General features: G+C 62.9%; 1 protein-coding gene across 2 annotated transcripts; it reads right to left on the reverse strand.

Moving 5' to 3' along the window:
• Window positions 1–4,466: 4,466 nt before the first annotated feature.
• Window positions 4,467–18,389, reverse strand: IQGAP3 (IQ motif containing GTPase activating protein 3). 2 transcript variants are annotated; one of them, XM_062631851.1, is made up of 38 exons: window positions 18,314–18,389; window positions 18,022–18,109; window positions 17,566–17,722; window positions 17,309–17,386; window positions 17,102–17,178; window positions 16,891–16,958; window positions 16,595–16,708; window positions 16,125–16,303; window positions 15,867–15,954; window positions 15,378–15,541; window positions 15,134–15,221; window positions 14,876–15,039; window positions 14,594–14,754; window positions 14,276–14,400; window positions 13,993–14,156; window positions 13,567–13,657; window positions 13,316–13,483; window positions 11,748–11,890; window positions 11,503–11,673; window positions 10,920–11,003; window positions 10,731–10,802; window positions 10,363–10,432; window positions 9,852–10,060; window positions 9,549–9,701; window positions 9,300–9,463; window positions 8,893–9,117; window positions 8,661–8,801; window positions 8,323–8,407; window positions 7,837–8,069; window positions 7,425–7,557; window positions 6,894–6,996; window positions 6,619–6,763; window positions 6,400–6,487; window positions 5,977–6,189; window positions 5,540–5,706; window positions 5,307–5,402; window positions 4,928–5,036; window positions 4,467–4,715 (listed from the first exon to the last, which is right to left on the reverse strand). In XM_062631851.1, exons 1-38 carry the CDS (start codon window positions 18,336–18,338, stop codon window positions 4,602–4,604), a joined length of 4,917 nt encoding a protein of 1,638 aa, XP_062487835.1. In that variant the 5' UTR covers window positions 18,339–18,389; the 3' UTR covers window positions 4,467–4,601. The 2 variants fall into 2 exon arrangements, with proteins under 2 accessions (XP_062487835.1, XP_062487834.1); XM_062631850.1 differs by having other exon boundaries at window positions 5,307–5,407; window positions 5,539–5,706; window positions 18,314–18,388.
• Window positions 18,390–18,445: the final 56 nt, after the last annotated feature.

The following is an 18,445-nucleotide window of genomic DNA, read 5'->3' on the forward strand; positions in this document are numbered from 1 at the left end:
CGGGCCATGGGATGGAGCCGAGGGGAAGGGGCTTTGTGCCGCTGCTGCTCCCATGGCTCCATCACGAGCCCGTTGGGAGAGGGACCCGCTGCGGCCTTGGGGCTGGAGCACAGCTCGCCCCAGCTGCCCCTTTCCTCCCCGTGAGTCACGGCCACTGATTCAAGCAGAAGAAGCTCATGGAAGAAGTGGGGGGGAACGGGGATGGGACACATTTACAAGCACCAAGGGATGGATCCCGGGTGGCCGGAGCCCAGCTCCAGCCCCAGAGCTCATTCTTTCCCCTGGAGCATCCGTGCTGAGCAAACCTTCCCCTTCCCATGGCCCTGGTCACTGCTGGCTCAGCAGCACAGGGAGCTGTGTGTGTGGGGGGTGACTCAGGGCTCGCTCCTGTTCCAGCTCAGCCCCATAAGGGAAGGGTTTTGGGGTCGGATGTGGCTGCAAATCCCAGCTCCAACCTCCCATTCCTTCCGTTTTCCTTGCTCCTGAGACCTGGGCATGGGCTGGAGCTGCTGGGATGGAAAACTACACCAAGGGGAGGATGGGGCTGCAAAGGAGCTGGGAATTGGGTCCCACCTGGAGATGCTACAGCAGGGATGCAAGAGCTGGGGCCTGATCCTCGCTGCCTCCCTTTGGAAGGGGGGAGCAGGGCACTGAATCCCTGTGCCTGGGGGTTCCCCCCACACCCCCCAGCTCCTGGGGGGGGTTCAACCCTTCAGGTGCCACCAAAGCTCCCCCCCTCTGCTCGCAGGGAGGGAGGAGGATTCCCAGCTGCTTCCCAGCTCCCTGCCTTTGGCATGGGAGCGCGTTCCCAGAGCGGAGCAGTGGGAATCGGCTGGGTTTGTTTGCAATCCAGCGCTGACCCCGGGACTGGGAGGGGGATGAGTCAGCTGGGAGCAGGATTCCTCCCCAGGCCTCTCCTCTCAGCTCACACGAGCTCCGCTTGGAGACAGAGCAGCCAAAGGGGTGAATTAAATCAGTGCTGGGGAGCAGGGACAGGCTCCGGCCCTCCCGCTGCTGGTGCGGAGCAGGATGGGACCCACAGACCCCCCCCCCAGAGCAGGGGCTCGCAGGAGGATGCTGCTCGCAGCCCCGGGAGCTCCGCGCTGCTGCTGCAGCCCTCCAAGGGTTAAGGCACATCCGTGGTGCTGCCGCCAGGCTCCGGGGCCCCAGGGGCAGAGCCTTCACCCACGCCCCGGTTGCTCAGCCCTGGGGATGCCTGGGGGCACGGAGCTCCTGCGGGAGCAGCGGGGATGCTGGGAGCGTCGCCATCCTTCCCTTCCTCATCCCAGCCCCAACCTGGCCCTCGGGAGCCGGGCTCCATCCCTCCCTCCCTGCCGGAAACCAAGCTCCAGGAGGCAGAAAGGGACCTCACCCTGCGGCTTGGGACCGATATAAAGGGGATGAATCCTGCTCTGGCTGGAGCCGGGTGCACCCACCCCTCCACAGCACTTCTGGTTTGCTCCCTTTCTCCTGGGCAAGAAGGAAGGGGGTGAGACCGGATGCTCCCGGGGAGCACAGCAGGGCTGGCTGCCTTCCCCATGGGCAAGGAGAACCCACCCCTCTTAAGCTCCCCTTTGCTGCTCTGAGGGCCAGGCCCCTCTCAGAGGGTGCCACAGCCCCACGGGTGCAAAGCAAGTGCCCATCCCAGCCTCACCAGGGAGGTGAGCACAGGTGTGACCCCATCCCTCCGCCTCCTTCCCCCTATTCCCGCAGCAGGGCTGGTACCCGAGCTGCTCACCATGGAGCACTGGTCCCCGGGATGCTCCAGCCTGGCATCTTCCCGGCGTCGCCAAGGCAACGGCAGAAACACAACAACCAGCAACAACACACTGCAGACAGTCGGCAAACATTCCCTCTTATTTCCTCCCCGGTGCCGTTTGTGCTTTTCCCCCTCTCCCACGAGGAAGCTGCTGCCATGGGAAGGGAGCAACAGCTCCATTCGGGAGCATCCTGCACCATTCCAGGGCATCCTGCACTATCCTGGAGCATCCCGCGCCATCCCGGAGCACCCCGCGCCACCCCAGGGTACCCCACACCATCCCGGAGCATCCCACAGCATCCCAGGGCACCCCACACCATCCTGGAGCATTCCACACCATCCCGACAGGAGCCGCCTTGCAAAGCCCCTGGAAAACTGTGAACCCCGAACAGAACCCGGGCAGGATTGAGCCACTCACCTCCCTCCTTAGCGCCGCAGGTGAGGGCTTGGGGTGCTGAGAGTAAGGTGACCCCCTCCTCTTGAACAGCCGCTGGGATGTTGGGATGCCCTCGGTCCAGACTTCTACAGCAGCCTCTACCCAGCCAGGTGCTGGGGGCACTCAGCACCCTTCTGCACAGGCCAGGGAGGCCGCGAGCATCCTCAAGGCCGAAGCAGGAGCAGGGAGAGGGTTGGGACAGGGCCCCAGGTGCCCATGGAAGGGGCTCTGAGTGCTTGGGCACCCCGAGGCAGCGCCGCAGCCGCGGCAGAGCAGGGGATTAGTGGGCGCAGCGCGGGGCGCGGGCTTTCCAAATGGGATTAGCATCGCTGCGGCACGTGATGCCGGAGCCGAGCAGTGCTCCGGGAATGCTGCCTTGGAGCCAGCACCTGCAGCCCCTGTGCGGGCAGGAGCAGGGCTCCCAGCAGCCCCATTGAACAGCCTGGCATCCCGTTGGGGTCTGGGGGTCCTGCGGGGATGCTGGGGTGGGCAAAGGATGCTGCCGGGACAGTGAGCTCCCAGCCATAGACCTCTGTACCTGACTGGTTTGGGTCGAAAAGGACCTTAAAGCTCCGCCAGCTCCAGCCCCTGCCATGAGCAGGGACCCCTTCTACTAGAGCAAGGTGCTCCAAGCCCTTGTGTCCAACCTGGCCTTGAGCACTGCCAGGGATGTGGCAGCCACAGCATCTCCATTCAACCCATTCCAATGTGCCATCACCCTCTCATCCCATCTCCATCTCCCCTCTGGCAGGTTAAAGCCATTCCCCTTGTCCTGCCCCTACCTGCCCTTGTTGTGGCAATTCCCCGTGTGCCATGGTCACATCCAGGACCCTGCCGTGAGAGGGCTGGTGGGCATCTCTCTGCTCCCCGGGATGCTGCAGGGTGCTCAGAGCACCCAGAGCCGCTGCGTTCCCCCGGCTTGCAATGACATCTAGTGGAGCTGCCTCGGGAGACGGCTCAGCCCCAGCCGGCTGATGGGCTCCTTCAGCATTCCCCGTGCTCAACTTTCCCCTCCGACCTCCTCCTCCCGGAGCCAGCACCGATTTCCAAGCCATGGCCCGGCTTTCCATGAGCCAGAACCATCACCTCTTCCCCAGCACCACCAAATCCCTTCCAGCCTGTGCTGAGATTGAGGCGAGGATGAAGAGCTGGGGGTTCTCATCAGCATCCTCTACAGCAGGCTCCAGCCCTGGAGCATCACAAAGGAGTAGTTTCAGGGTGTCAAATGGTGACAAATAAACCACCCCAAGACACAGCCACACAAGTGCTGGGGCTTCCTTTGAAGGAAGAGCACTGATAGATGGGGACCAGAACAAAGGCAAAGGTGGTAACTGGTACCAGGCCCCCAGGTGTCTGACAGCGGCCTCAATGCCTCTGCAAGAGCAGAGGTGATGCCCCAGGGCCGAGTCCAGCTTTGGGGATGGAGGAGCCAGCACCAGGGAGAGGAGAGGACCACAACGGTGGTGGGAGATGAAAGCAGCACCCAAGAACGGTGTTGTCTGATAGAGAGGTTTATTTAGGACACGTGAGCAGAGGCAGCAGAGCAGGGATGCAGCACACACACCGAGAGAGCAGCTTGGAGTTAAAACCACATCAAAATCCCATGAACAGACATCAATTCCCAAAGACAAGACCCCCTCCATGCCAAGGTCCCAGGGTACCATTAAGCCTCTTGGAAGGGGCTTCCACGAAGGAGAAAGTGCTTTAAAGGCAGCTCTGGCCAAACTGAACCAGCCTGTAACACTTGAAAACAGAGCAGCCACAAGAGGGTGGCTTGGGCATCACATCACAGCACGGTCCAGAGGAGAGGATGCAGCCCTGCTCCCGTGCCCCAAGGACAGGAGTGGCCCTGGGCCTCCCCTTCCTCTGGTTCTGCTCCCAGCCCGCAGGAGCAGGCAGGGAAATCCGTTGTGCAACCCCAAACCTCTCCTATTGCACCTGGATTTACCAGAGACAGGCCCTGGGGGGCTGCACAAGTTACCACCTCCATCCTCCCTCTCTGCCTACCCCTATAATAAAGTCAAATTCTGAGCTTTCCCCACCTTTAGTGGGAGGAAGAAATATATATATATATTAAAATACCTTTATTTCATCACTAAAAGCATGTGTAGTGTCTGGGATGCGGAGCATCCTCGGGCAGCCCAAGCACCCTCAGACACTCCAGGTTAAAGCTATCCTTGCTGCAGGAGCCGCATCCTTGCTGCAGGAGCTGCATCCTTGCTGCAGGAAGGGTTGGTACCAGCTCTCAGTGTGACCCAAAGGACTGGGGGGGCCCAGGGCAGGGAAACCTAAGTGCAAGCAGCAGCTTCCCCCCCACGGGGACATGATGCCCCAGGACCATTGATCCTGAGGCTTCTCTTTGGCATCTTTGACCCCCCACCCAAGCACTCGCCTCAGCCCACCCCATTACTTCTTGAAGAACTTCTTGTTGAGGAGGAAGATGAGCAGGTTCACGTTGACCTTGGCCTTATTGAACATCTTCATGACTGCGACACCCTCGTATTGCAACTGCAGCAGGTCCTGGGGCGGAGGGGACTGTCAGCACCACCACCAGCCCTGCACATCCCACCCGCAGCATCCAGGTCCAGCATCACCCAGGGCCACGGGGACCAGCACGGAGCTGGGTTTACCCCATGGAAGTGCACGGTGATGTTGTCCCCATGGGCTCCAAGTCCTCCCCCAGCCCCAGCTGGACGTGGGGACACCATCAAGCAGCGTGAGGTGCTCCCTACCTGGTAGTGCAGCTGGAACCTCTCCATGTCGATCCCCATGAACTTGGCTTTCACCTGGAACCGGCCCGATTCCTCGCAGGGGATGATGTCAAAAACCACGTTCTTGAACCTAAAGGGGCAGAGGCACCGGCTACCGAAAGGGGCTTCGTGGCTTTAACACAAGCAAGGAGCAGGTCACCCACCCAGCACAACCCCCAGGGGCCAGACCCACAGCCCAAACCCCTTCCACCTCCCGCCTCATGCGGTCACGGAACGGTTTGGGTTGGAAGGGACCTTAAAGCTCACCCAGTTCCAACCCCCCTGCCATGGGGCAGGGAAAGCTTCCAGGCTATTTTCCTCTCCCTGCCCCCTGCCATGGCATGGAGCAGGGGCTACGTACTGGCTGTGGGGCAGGTCCTCAATCTCCAGCAGCACTCCCTTCTCAAAGAGCCGGGCAGCAGTGTAGCGCAGTGATTGCAGCTTCTTGTTCTTCCCACTGACCCGTGAAGAGAAGAGCCCATGGAGCTGCTCTCCAGGCACACAGGACCCCTGGGACCCCCAACAGCACCCTCCAGGGCTCACAGCATCCCGAGAGCAGTTAGAAACAGAGAGGAGGTTGGCAAGGAAACGTACCTGGTGCTGGCTGCCAGGTTGTCGAGGCAGGTCTTGATGTACTGGTTGTAATAATCAATCTGCTCCTCGTAAAACAAGGTCTTGGCATCGAGACCCTCCAGGGTCTGCCTCAGCTTCAGGAGCTCCCCTTTGCGGTGCTGCCGGTAGCGCCTCCGGTTCCGGATGTCCTGGGGGGGGTGGTGGTGGGGAAATGATGCCAACAGAACTCATTTGGAGCTTTATGGAAGCACCAAGATGCTCAGAGGAGCCAGCCCCATTGCTGGCACTGCTCAACAGGGCCTGGAGCAACCTGCTCTAAGTGGCAGGTGCCCATGCTCATCATTGGAGCTGGACGAGGCTCTTTAAGCTCCCTTCCAACCCAACCCATTGCAGCGATTCCATGCCCAAAGCAGGAGCTCAGGTGGGTTTAGAGGCGACCTCCTTGTCCCCCCACCCACCTTGGCCAGGTCATTGATGAGCTCCTGGTACTGATGGGCCGAGTCCAGCAGCCCCAGGCTCTGCAGGCGCCGCAGGTTGCGGATGATCTTGCGCTTCTTCTCCTCCAGGGACAGTTGGCTGTTGGCAGCCAGGGACCGGCTGCGCTGCAGCGTGGCCGGGCTCTGCGCATCCCGCAGCGCTCTCCGGTGCATGAGCTGCGCATGGGAGGCTTCCTAGGGATGAGGAGATGGAGAGCGTGGAGCATGGATGGAATGGGAGGGGAGGAGATGGAGCAATCACCCCCCCCATACACACACACACACAGAGGAGTCTCTCCTGGCCCATCTGCTGTCTCTGCAGAACAGAGCCCAACCAGAGCTGGAGCTTGGACACCTTTGTGCCGTCTTTGCTCTTGCCCCAAGCACTGTGTTAGCACATCCCACCTCATGCTCCGAGGCCTGTGTCCACAGGATCTCCGGGAGGGAATCTCCTGGCTGGGACTGGATCACATCCACCAGCATCTGCTTGGTGCTGGAGACCAGAGGAAGACGTGAGGCACCCAGCTCCTGACCATCGTTCTGCTCCACCAGAGCAGCACCCCGAGGGTTTCCTGCCCTCCTCGAGCATCCCAACCCCATGGTGCCCGCAGAGCCCATCCTCACCTCAGCAATAAGCTCCTGGTGTCGCTCTCCTCGCTGCTGGCCGCCGGCACCAGCTTCCCGGTGAGGGTGAGGGACATCTCCACCTTGCTGAGCTGGGAGAGCATCTGCTCGGTGCTGGCGTCCATGGGGCTGGCAACGCTTTCCCCTGTGGGGACAGAGAGAGCCCGAGCTGGCCTCCAAGGAGTGGGCCCCCCCCACGGCCAAAGCAACCCAAGGAGAGCCTGGAGCAGGAAGAAGCCTGGAGGAGGCTCCATCCTCCTTGGCGCTGCACCCACCGAGCAGGACCTGGAGCGTGGGGAGCTCCCCGAGGTCCTCCAGCAGCGCGTGCAGGGGGTCCCCGTGCTGCGGCGCGATGGAGTCCTGGTGCTCGAGCAGGAGCTGGCGGGGAGGGAGCCGAGTCAGCGGGGGACAACTGCACCCCAGGGGGAAGCACCGAGCCAGGAGGTTCAGGGAAGGACAAGGAGAAGCAGCAGAGAAGCTACAGGATGGGGTTTATTTGCTTGCTTATAAAGGGGCGGGGGGGAAAGGGTCAGGAGGAGCCGCGCTGGTGATGATGGAGCAGAAGACACAGAGCCTGCATGAAGCAGAGCACTGTGTGCCCTCCTGGTGTCCCAACACACAGAGGACATGGAGCTGTTGGAGTAAGACCAGAGGAGGCCGTGAGGATGAGCAGGGGCTGGAGCAGTTGAGTTCAGGCTGGAGATAAGGCCCCATGGCAGGGGCTTGGGGCTGGAGGAGCTCTGAGGTCTTTTCCGACCCAAACCAGTCTGGGATTCTGTGGTGGAGGATGGGTTTGATGCCCTCACCTTGTGCGTGTTGATGAGCTCCCCCGCTGTGATGTAGATGACGGGTTTGGCCACTGCCACCATCTCCGAGTACTCGTCCATGTTAAACCTCTCCTCCGGCTCTGGGATGCTGCAGGCAGCAGAGATGAACCTTCTGCAGAGAGGGGGGACAAGAGGAACCGGCCTCAAGCTGCGCCAGGGCAGGTTTAGATGGAGCAGAGGAACAACTCCTGCCCCAAAGGCTGCTCAGGCACTGGAACAGGCTGCCCAGGGCAGGGCTGGAGAAAGCGATCACCCATTGCCGTGGGGTCGTGGTGGGCAGCGATTGCACCGGATGCGACCTTCAAGGCCGTTTCCAACCCTGGTTGATGCTCTGGTTCTACGATCCTGAGGAGGCTCAGCCCCAGCCCGCCCGCGCCGTGGCGATGCCCACCTGAACCGGTGGTGGGTCTCCTCCAGGTAGCGGTTGAGGCCGCGGAGGTGAGCGTTGTCCCCGCCGAAGGGCTTGCGGGCGGCCGCGTGCTGCAGCACCCTGGCGATGGAGCCCAGGCTGCGGCGCTGCTCCGGCTGCAGGCTCGCCCCGGCGCACAGCTCCACCACGTCGAAGGCGTCGGGGGCCACCACGGCCGGGTTCATGTAGCGGTAATAGAGCAGGTTCCCCACCACCTAAGGGGCAAGGGGAGGGCGGGTGATGGGGAGCAGGCTCATGGCTAAGGAAGGGGTAAGCTGGGCAGGGAAGGGGGCTCCATCCTGGCTCCTGGAGGGGAAGCAGGGCAGGCAAGAGCCCACCATTGGCATCCCCTACTTGGCTCAAGGGAAACGGTGGCTTGAAGGGGTTTTTAAGTCAAGAGGACTTGATCTTTGGCACATTCAATGGGATGCCCCCATGCCGTGCAGACCACCCCCAGACCTGGGGTACCTTGTCAATGTCCTCTGCTGAAGCCTCGGGGAACTTCTCAGCCAAGGATGTCCTCAGGATTTTGGCCATGTAGCGCATGCCATAGCTGAGGAGAGGGCAGGCGGCGTGTGGGGCAGCACCAGCTCGGCCCCCCGCCCCATCCCTGCTGCCCATCACCCCCCTTTCGGGTGATGGAGGAGCCCATAGCAGGGCCTGGTGGCTGCAGCATCCCTCAAGCCAGGAGGATGGAGCCAGCACCTACAGGGCCAGGAAGCCCTCCCATCACCCAACGTCCCTTCCCAAGGCCTTCCAGCCAACAGCGCTGCAGGGATGTGCCCAAAGACCCTCGAGGTACATACGGGATCTGGTCTACAGAAGAGGTGATGGCAGAGACAAACTTGTCCGTCATCATGAGGAGGTTGTGGATGGAGACATCCAACCGCCTCTGGACCTCGGGGTAGCTGAGAGCCTGCTCAGGGCTGACCTCATATGGGAGCTTGCTGTGAAGAGAAGCCAAGGTCCCCATCACCATCCCGACACCCATCCTCACCCCATGGGCTGGGCTAGGGACAGAGCCCTCCTTGCCCTGACCTTCTCTGCCCGCTCTGTGACTCGCTCTGGTTGACCCAAGCCTTGTAGATGTCCACAGGGTCGGTGCGGATGCTGAGGGCCTTGTCCTGCAGGACCTGCTGCACCGGGCCCCCCAGGATGTGCCGCAGGGCGTTCTGCCCGCGGGCGTTGCGGTAGAAGCTGACCACCATCCGGATCACCGCGGCGTTCCCCAGCAGGATGTCGTGGACCTGCTCCACCTTGGAGCTGGGGAGAGGCAGGAGGGATGGGGCGAAGAGGATGGGCTTGGCGGAGCGCACCCACCGGGGGTGTTCTCCAATGCAGGAGGCAGCAGCCAAAGGACATCGCTGCATCCCAACTGCTGCCTCTGGGTCAGCCTTTTCCCGGTCCTGAACCCGGGAGAGGGTATCCCTATGGGCTGCACCCACCTGATCTCCTCCTGCAGCGCCGCCTTGAAGAGCTGGAGCAGCAGAAAAGCCTCCCGGGGGGTGGAGGCGTAGTTGTAGAGCGTGAAGATCACCGACTCCATGAACTTGGTGGACTTGGTCTGGGGCATCTGGAAGAGGAGCCTGGCCAGGTACAGGGGCTGCGTCTGCAGGGATGAGGAACAGCAGCATCACCCCGAAGGCCATGGGCTGCCCGTGCCCCTGGCTCCCATGGGCACCGCAGGGCCCCACCTGCAGCAGGTAGAAGAGGTGCTGATAGGCCTCCAGCTTCTGCCGCTTCTCCTTGCTGAGCGACTTGAGCCCCTTCTGCTTGTCCATGGACATCAGCTCCGAGAGCTGCTCCTTGTTCTTCTTGGTCAGCTTCTTGCAGTGGCAAACGACCTCCTGGAGCCACACGGGAGAGAAGCGGTGGTGACTGCCAAGCTCTCCAGCGAGGAGCCTCAACGCTCCCCATCCCTTTCCCCACCCCGAGCTGGGATGCTAAGGAGGGGAGGACCAGCTCTGGAGCATCAGGTGGCCGAGGTCCTCCCCAACCTGCAGCGTGATCCTGTTCTTGACCAGCAGCCCAATCTTGATGTCCATGAGGTCCAGGTCGCTCTCCAGCTGCCGGTTGGCGCGGATCCTCCTCACCACCTCCTCCTGCAGCCGCAGCACCTCCGCCTCTTCCCAAAAGTCCTGCTGGCTCTGCTCCAGCAAGTGGATGAAGCGCCGGAGGATGCTCAGCGGGGGGCTCCTGGCGTGCACTGGCGCAAGGCACAGCACCACCAATGTGTGGGACTGAGCGGGTGGACCCTCAGACCCCCCCCACCCTGCCCAAAGCAGCATCTTCTGGCACAGGCCAAGGTGATGCCACCAAGCCTTTGGGAGCAAAGGCGGTGCAAGAACAGCCCCAGCGCTGCTCTACCCGATGCCAAGGGCTCACCAAGGCTCTGCTTGCCATAGGGACACCGGTGGCCAACTTGCCCCCACCTCCCCTGGCCAACAAGGGGGGAGGCAGAGCCCCCTTCCCAGTTAATTCCCAGAGCAGAGGTGCACAGGAACGTACCCAGCATCCTGTAATCCCCGCGGGCCTTGTGGGCTCGCACAAAAGCCTGGATCTTGATCACAGCTTCAACCTGCCAGGACAAACAAGGGGGTGAGGGATGTTCCTCGATGGGGAGCACCCAGCTCCCTGCTCCCAGCCCCGGGAATCTGCTTTCCCCAGCAGACCCAGCCCTTCCCCTCTAAAGAACACCTTGATCTCCTTTAGGTTAGCGATGGAACTGGGGCCATCTTTGCCCTCCTCACACATGCGAACACGCTTGGGCACCTTTCCCTTCCCATCTCTCCCCCGGGAAGGAGGCACCACTGTCCCTCAGCATCATCCCCCTCCATCCATCCCCTGCTCTTATTTGACTCCATCCCATCACTCACGTTGTGCCTGAAGTAGCGCAGCCGCTCCTGGTACCTCCTCCGAGCCTGCCACATCCTCACGCCCGCCTGGATCTGGGAAAGACACCCCAGCAGTTGGAGCCAGCCCAAGGGGAAGGTCTCATGGAAGGTGTCCCTGCCCGAGGATTTAAGGCTGTTTCCAACCCAAACCGCTCCAGGGTTCTTCCAAACCTTTATTGCAGCATCCGCGTTGGCCCGCAGGTAGCGCAGCCGCTCCAGGTAAGCTCTGCGCTGCTTGTACCCTCTCCAGCAGGCCTGGGCATAGACAAGACAAGACAAGCAGTTATGGAGATGGGCGCAAGGCCACCGTGACACCGTCCTCTGCAGCACCTTGGGTGAGCCCTGGCTTTGAAAGCTACGGAGCAGCAACCATCAGAGCAGCTCCCAGTGTCTGCAGGGGGCTACAGGGATGCTGGAGAGGGACCTCCATCAGGGGCTGGAGCCATAGGACAAGGGGTGATGGGTTCAGACTGAACCAGGGGAGGTTTAGGTTGGATCTAAGGTAGAAGCTCTTCCCTGTGAGGGTGGTGGGGAACTGGAATGGGTTGAATGGAGAAGCTGTGGCCACCCCATCCCTGGCAGCGCTCAAGGCCAGGTTGGACACAGGGGCTTGGAGCATCCTGCTCCAGTGGAAGGGCTGGAACTGGGCGAGCTTTAAGGCCCTTCCCCATGCAAACCATCCTACAGCGCAGCAGAGGATGCTGCAAGCAGGCACCCCCTCGCGCAGAGCGGGGACACATCCTGGCTCCATCACCTGGATCCTGACGGCAGCCGGATGCTGCTCCCGCAGGATGCTCCGGCGCGCCGCCAGCTCCCGGCGCACCAGGAAGCCGCGGAGCCGAGCCTGCAGCCTCACCACGAAGGCCACGTTGGCTGCCCACAGCCGCTCCCGGGCGCGCTCTGCCGTCACTCGGCCGACCACCGCCTGCGGGGACGCAACGCAGGAGTATCAGCGCCGGCAGTGCCGCCGGCTCCCGCTGAGCCCCGGCAGCCCCGGACCTGGATCTCCTCCCGGCTCAGGTGCGTGGTGTTGATGGCACCGTGGGGCGGGCGCTGCCAACTGCCCTCGAAGCTCTGCAGGCTCAGGTAGAACTCGGCACCATCAGTCAGCCGGTGCTGGATCCAGCACGGCTTCGCGCTCCCTGCACGGCGAGATGGATGGGTGCTGATGGAGGAGCTCCCCACCACGGATGGGTGCTGATGGAGGAGCTCCCCGCCACGGATGGGTGCTGATGGAGGAGCTCCCCACCACGGATGGGTGCTGATGGAGGAGCTCCGCACCACGGGTGGGCGCACGGATGGGTGCTGATGGAGGAGCTCCCCACCACGGATGGGTGCTGATGGAGGAGCTCCCCACCACGGATGGGTGCTGATGGAGGAGCTCCCCACCACGGATGGGTGCTGATGGAGGAGCTCCCCACCACGGATGGGTGCTGATGGAGGAGCTCCCCACCACAGATGGGTGCTGATGGAGGAGCTCCCCACCACGGATGGGTGCTGATGGAGGCGCTGCTCCCCACCAGTGATGGGTGCTGATGGAGGAGCTCCCCCCCACGGATGGGTGCTGATGGAGGAGCTCCCCACCACGGATGGGTGCTGATGGAGGAGCTCCCCCCCACGGATGGGTGCTGATGGAGGAGCTCCCCCCCACGGATGGGTGCTGATGGAGGAGCTCCCCACCACGGATGGGTGCTGATGGAGGAGCTCCCCCCCATGGATGGGTGCTGATGGAGGAGCTGCTCCCCGCCACGGATGGGTACTGATGGAGGCGCTTGCTCCCCCCCATGGATAGGTGCTGATGGAGGAGCTCCCCACCATGGATGGGTGCTGATGGAGGAGCTGCTCCCCACCATGGATGGGTGCTGATGGAGGCACTTGCTCCCCCCCATGGATAGGTGCTGATGGAGGAGCTCCCCACCACGGATGGGTGCTGATGGAGGAGCTGCTCCCCGCCACAGATGGGTGCTGATGGAGGAGCTCCCCACCACGGATGGGTGCTGATGGAGGAGCTCCCCACCACGGATGGGTGCTGATGGAGGAGCTCCCCACCACAGATGGGTGCTGATGGAGGAGCTCCCCACCACGGATGGGTGCTGATGGAGGCGCTGCTCCCCACCAGAGATGGGTGCTGATGGAGGAGCTCCCCCCCACGGATGGGTGCTGATGGAGGAGCTCCCCACCACGGATGGGTGCTGATGGAGGAGCTCCCCCCCACGGATGGGTGCTGATGGAGGAGCTCCCCACCACGGATGGGTGCTGATGGAGGAGCTCCCCACCACGGATGGGTGCTGATGGAGGAGCTCCCCCCCATGGATGGGTGCTGATGGAGGAGCTGCTCCCCGCCACGGATGGGTACTGATGGAGGCGCTTGCTCCCCCCCATGGGTGCTGATGGAGGAGCTCCCCACCATCGGATGGGTGCTGATGGAGGAGCTGCTCCCCACCATGGATGGGTGCTGATGGAGGCACTTGCTCCCCCCCATGGATAGGTGCTGATGGAGGAGCTCCCCACCACGGATGGGTGCACCCCAGGGTGATGGATGGGGCTGGTACAATCACATCTTTTACCTGCTTGCCTCTTGGTGGCCATCAGAGCCGCGAGCTGCTCCTGGTACCCAGCGGCGCAGGCGCCCACCACCCCACACAGGGCCACGGCGGGGTTGAGCAGCACCCGCAGGGTCTGCGTCGCCTTCCCCTCCTTGATGGCCTGGTTGATGGCAGCGACGCCCAGAGCCACTGCAGGGACAGAGGGGTCCATGTGAGACTCCCTTCCTTCCTCCTAGGGCTGCAGGGGCGCAGCGCCGGGCAGGGCACTCAACTCTTCCTGGCTGCCACCGTGTCCTCGTTGGCCTTGCAGACTCCATCCTGGATCTCTTCCCACCAGAGCTCAGCTCCATCATCCCCTGTGGCCTGTGAGACAGCGAGGGGACCACAGGTGGGCACCCTGGGCCAGCGCCTCAGCAGCCTCACAGGGAAGAGCTTCTGCCTAAGAGCTCATCTCCATCTCCCCTCTATCAAGGTAAAGCCATTCCCTTGTCCTGCCCCTCCATCCCTTGCCTCTGCAGCCCCTTTAGGCACTGGAGCTGCTCAAGGTCTCCCCTTAAAGAGCCTCCTCTTCTGCAGGCTGACCCAGCCCAGCTCTCATCATCAGCAATACGGGCTCCAGTGAGCCCCCATCCAGCACCTTCTGCTCTCCCTATGCTACAGGAGGAGGCTGCTGCTTGGGGGGATCCCCCCCCCCAAACCTGGGCTTTCATCCTGCGTGCGTGGGCCAGGACGCTGTGGTAGCGCCGGGCAATGGGGAGGCTGATGTGGGGCAGCGCAGCCGCCTGCAGCAGCAGCGCCGACAGCGTCTTCTCGGGGTCCTCCTGCAGCAGCGCCTCGTTGATGAGCTTCACAGCCCTGAGTCCTGCACGGCAGGGATGGATCAGCCCCCCCGCAACCCGCAGGGTGAGACTCTCTGCTGTCTCATTAGGGCTGGGCTCCCCGTGCAAACCCCCTGCTCGCCCCAACGCGGGCAGCGCTCACGGTTGTTCTCATCCTGCACTGAGGAATTGGTGCTGGTCACGCTGTCCTGGATGCTGGTCCAGCTCAGGAACTCCCCTCCTGCTGCCCGGTGTTGCCTTTTGAGCTGCGCTAAGTCCTCAAAATACCTGCAGGACACACATAGGGCACCGGCTCGGCGCGTCCCAAGCGGGAATGGTGCTGGGCAGAGCCAGCACCCTGCTTTCCAAAGGGGAGAATGCAAGGCCTGGGGCAGGGTGGGTGCTGAAACCAGCCCACACCAGCTGCCCATCGCTTCCCGAGGCTCTGCCCCACAGCCCCCAGCCCACACGCAGCCCTCACCGCTGCGCGTTCGCATCCTCGACACCCGCGAGCCCCAGGGCAGAGCTGACCAGGCTGCTCCAGAGCGCATCGGGGTCCCCAGCATCCAAGGCTCTGTTAACCAATGCCACGGCCGAGAGCATCTCCACAGCCACAAACAGCTCCTCCTGCACCAGCTCACCCTGCACGGGGCAAGGCAGAGACGCTGAGACCCCCGTAACCCGGCCTATCAGCGGTACTGATCCCCCCCACACAGCACCAAAGAACGGATGGGACCCGGACACGGATCCATGGGGAGCTCACCCGCGGGTGCTGGCTCTGCAGCAGGGCCAGTTGGTGCTGGTACAGGGGGGCAGCGAGCGGGTACACGTGGGGCAGCTGGGCTGCGGGGTCCATCAGCGCTCCCAAGGTTTCGGCTGGGTTTCCACGACGGATGGCAGCGTTCACCCGGCTCATGGCCCCCAGCACTGCAGGAAGGCACCGGCTCCAAAGGGATGCACCCAGGCAGCGGAACCCCCCCCTGCCCTCCCAAAAAGCACCACATCCACCCCAGGCACTCACTGGCTCGCTCCTCCTCGCCCTTCCTGTTTGCTGCCAGGATCCCAGCTTCCAGCTCTTCCCTCTCCAAGAGATCCACGTAGCCCAGCTCCTGCAACAACAGCTTCTGCGTCCCACAGCCCCTGCTGATGGAGCTGCCCCGCTCAGACCCCCTGCAGGAGATGCTCATCCCCATTGCTCCCCCCTCCGCCCCGCTCCAGGGGACCAGCACCCAAACACCGCCCCACAGGGCTCCTCCAGCCCCTACCAGCGCCTTCTGCTCCCGGTCCGTGCTGAGCTGCTCCAAGTAGCGCTGGAGGTTGTGGCGCTGGAGGCAGCGCAGGGCCAGGAGCGGGTCCTGCAGCGCACGGTGCAGCGCCAGCGCATCCTGCTGCTCCAGGGCATCGTCCACCTCCTCCAGAGCTCCGTGCACTAGGACGGGACATGGGCACCAGGAACGAGTCAATCGCCCTCATCCCCCTTGTGCTGCAGGCTCTGCAGCCTTCTCTGGCCCCTCTCCAGCACCTCCATGTCCCTCTTGCAGTGAGGGGCCCAGAGCCGAGCACAGCATTGTTAGCAGTGGGTATTAAGAACGCGAATTTCCCCTTGGGAAAGCACCAAAAGACCCAACCCAGGCCCCCAAGACATCTGAAACCTGAGCAGATGGCCTCTTCCTGCTGTGCCCCCCCCAGCCCAGGCAGGCTCTCCCTGCAGCCCCGGGTACCACAGGTAGGGAAGGCCCAAGCTTTGCTCTCACCATTCACTTTGTTGATGTTCCCTTGGATCTCAGCCTGGGTCAGGTAATGGTCGTAGATGTCCTCTCCCTCGGGGATCACCTGCAGGAGCTGCAGGATGCTCCCCCTGAGCACGCACCCCCCCAATGGCACCCAGAGGCTTCCAACCTGGCCTCGAACGCTGCCAGGGATGGGGCAGCCACCGCATCTCAGCGCCAACACAAGACGTGCACGGGGACCCCTCCAGCCCATCCCCGCCAGCCCTGGCCTCCCCTCCTCACCCTGTTCCTGGCGTTGCTGCCCTTCTCCAGCTTCGCCCGGTGCAGCATCTCCTGGTAGGCGCCCGCCAGCTCCGGGCGCAGGCCGAGCAGCATCGCGCTGGGGTTGCAAAGGGCCCCCATGGTCTGGGCCACCACCCCCTGCTCCACGGCTTGGTTGATGGCCAGCACGGCGGCGTGCACTGGAGAGGGAGGGGGGCAGTGGGATGGTGAGGCAGGGACCATCCCCTATGGTCCTGAGTGCGTGGGGTGAGCTGCGCCACGCGGGATGCTGGGAACCAGCCCCATCCCCAAAGAGCAATCCATGCTCTCCAGTGCCCACAAAGCCTCCACGTCTCAGCACGTGAACCCTTGGGTCCTGTGCCAGTCCATGCATGGGTCAAGGGGAGAGCAATGAGGAGCCTCCACCGTCTCAGGGCACCCCTGTGTTTGCTGCCTGGCCCCGGGCGTGACGTTTGGGGGGTCCCCATCACCTGCTGCTTCATCCCCAGAGAGCTCGTTGGCCAGGATGCCCCCGATCTTGCTGAAGGCAGGGAGCTGCAGCCCGTACTTCTCCAGCTCCCGCTTCATGTGGTTGATCTCCTCCTCTGGAACACAGCACAGAGGCATAGAAGGAGAGAGCAGCTTGGCTTGGGGAAGGAGCTCAAGGCTCATCCAAACCAGAGGGGTGCAAAAGAACCCCACACTGAGGTAGCATCACCGAGGCTGAAGCCCAAGGTCTTCGCTCCCCACATCCCTCCCAGTGCAGGGCCCCAGAGCGATGCCATACCTGTGAAGTCCACCTTCCCATACAAATCCTGGATCTGAGGAGCCAGCCCCAGCTTGAAGAGGTACAAGCTGAAAGGCAAAGCACATGCACCCCATGACCACTTCCCTCCCTGTGCTTCTGCAGCACCCAAAGGCTCTTTCCCCCGTTTTGGGGATGCCACCAAAGGGCTTTTGAACACCAGCATGACCAGTGTGGGGCCAGGGGCACCCACCTGAGCGCATGGATGCAATAGACCACCCGGGGCATGTTCTTCTTGTCATAGATGTCCGTGGTCTCCGGGTGGAACATCTGCCAACAAGACAAGAGGTCGCTCAGGAGGAGATGGCACCGACATGGTCCACGGGGAGGATGGTGACCAAGAGTGGAGGGGCAGAGATGAACCCCCCCCAACAGCAACACGGGCAATGGGGGCCGTTACCGTGGGGAGCCCCACGTGGCTCATCGCATCCCTCCAGTAGTTGATGTTATCCGTGTGCCGGAAGTGGAGCCCGGCTGCCTGGAGGACAGGAAACACAGGATGAGGTTCAGCCCCCCCCTTCTCCCAACCTTGGGGTCCCCGCTCCCCCAAACCCATGAGGTTAAAGCCCAAGGCAAAGCTTGCAACCCCCCCCCCCCCCAGGAATGAACCCTGCAGCGCCCGGGATGCACCCTAAGGGATGCACCCCCCAGCCTCACCTTGTAGCGGCTCTGCTCGGGGTCATAGATCTTCTTCAGAGGGACCACGGTGGGGGCAAAGCAATGGCCCAGCTTGGCCAGGACCACCCCATTGCGCAGGGTCTCTTCGAGCTCCATTGGAGGGGGCAGCTCCTCGCGCAGACAGGCCTCCAGCCAGCTGCAGGGCAGAGATGGGGCACGTCACGGACCCCCTCCAGACCCATTCCAGGCAGGAAAAGCAGCTCCCAAAGGAGACACCCCCCACCCCATCCGCATCACCCCCCCCTCCACGGCAGGGAGGGGTCAGCACCCATCTCTTTGCTTGGCTGCTCCCCCTTTGGAGAGCCAGGAAGCACCAGGAGCAGGCAGGATCCTGCAGGATCCCAGACCACCCCCCCCTTATTCCTTATCTCCCAAGCCCCATCCCAGCCTTTCCCCCCCCCATCGAAACGGGGGGGTCCCCACATCCAGCCGCACCGCTTGGCCTCCTCCAGGTGACACAGGTACTGGTAGGCGATGTTCTGCCTCCTCTTCTCATCCATCTCCTCGGCCGTGAGCCGCTCGCCTGCATGGGGGGCAGACCCCGTTATCCCGGGGAGGGAAGGGGGGGGGTTGGTCCTTAACCCCCATCCCACCCCAATGAAGATCCCCACCAGGAATTCCACCAAGGCCTCCCCCGCACCCCCCGAGCGGCCCCGCATCCCCACCGGGACCCCACCGGGACCCCCACCGGGACCCCCCCTTTGCAGCCCCACAACCGGACGCTCACATCGCACCGAGCCCGCTCCCTCCATGGCTGCGGCTGCGGAGGCTCCACCCCGCGATTTGAATCTCCCGCCGCTCACGTGACACCGCGCGGGGGCCGCTGGGAGTTGTAGTTCAGTAGCGGGTAGCGAGGACC

This window comes from Pezoporus occidentalis, unplaced genomic scaffold (assembly GCF_034315485.1).
Source record: "Pezoporus occidentalis ecotype Australia unplaced genomic scaffold, CSIRO_AGI_Poc_V1 ctg379, whole genome shotgun sequence".
NCBI classification, from domain to species: Eukaryota; Metazoa; Chordata; class Aves; order Psittaciformes; family Psittacidae; genus Pezoporus; species Pezoporus occidentalis.

Excerpts from the sequence above, each read along its gene's own strand:
- IQGAP3 (XM_062631850.1), bottom strand. The coding sequence starts at position 18,338 with ATGGAGGGAGCGGGCTCGGTGCGAT. Across the intron at positions 15,955-16,124 it reads GCAGCAACGCCAGGAACAGG|CTCCTGCAGGTGATCCCCGA; the intron begins GTGAGGAGGGGA and ends AGCATCCTGCAG. Across the intron at positions 8,408-8,660 it reads TCTTCTGTAGACCAGATCCC|CTATGGCATGCGCTACATGG; the intron begins GTATGTACCTCG and ends CCCTCTCCTCAG.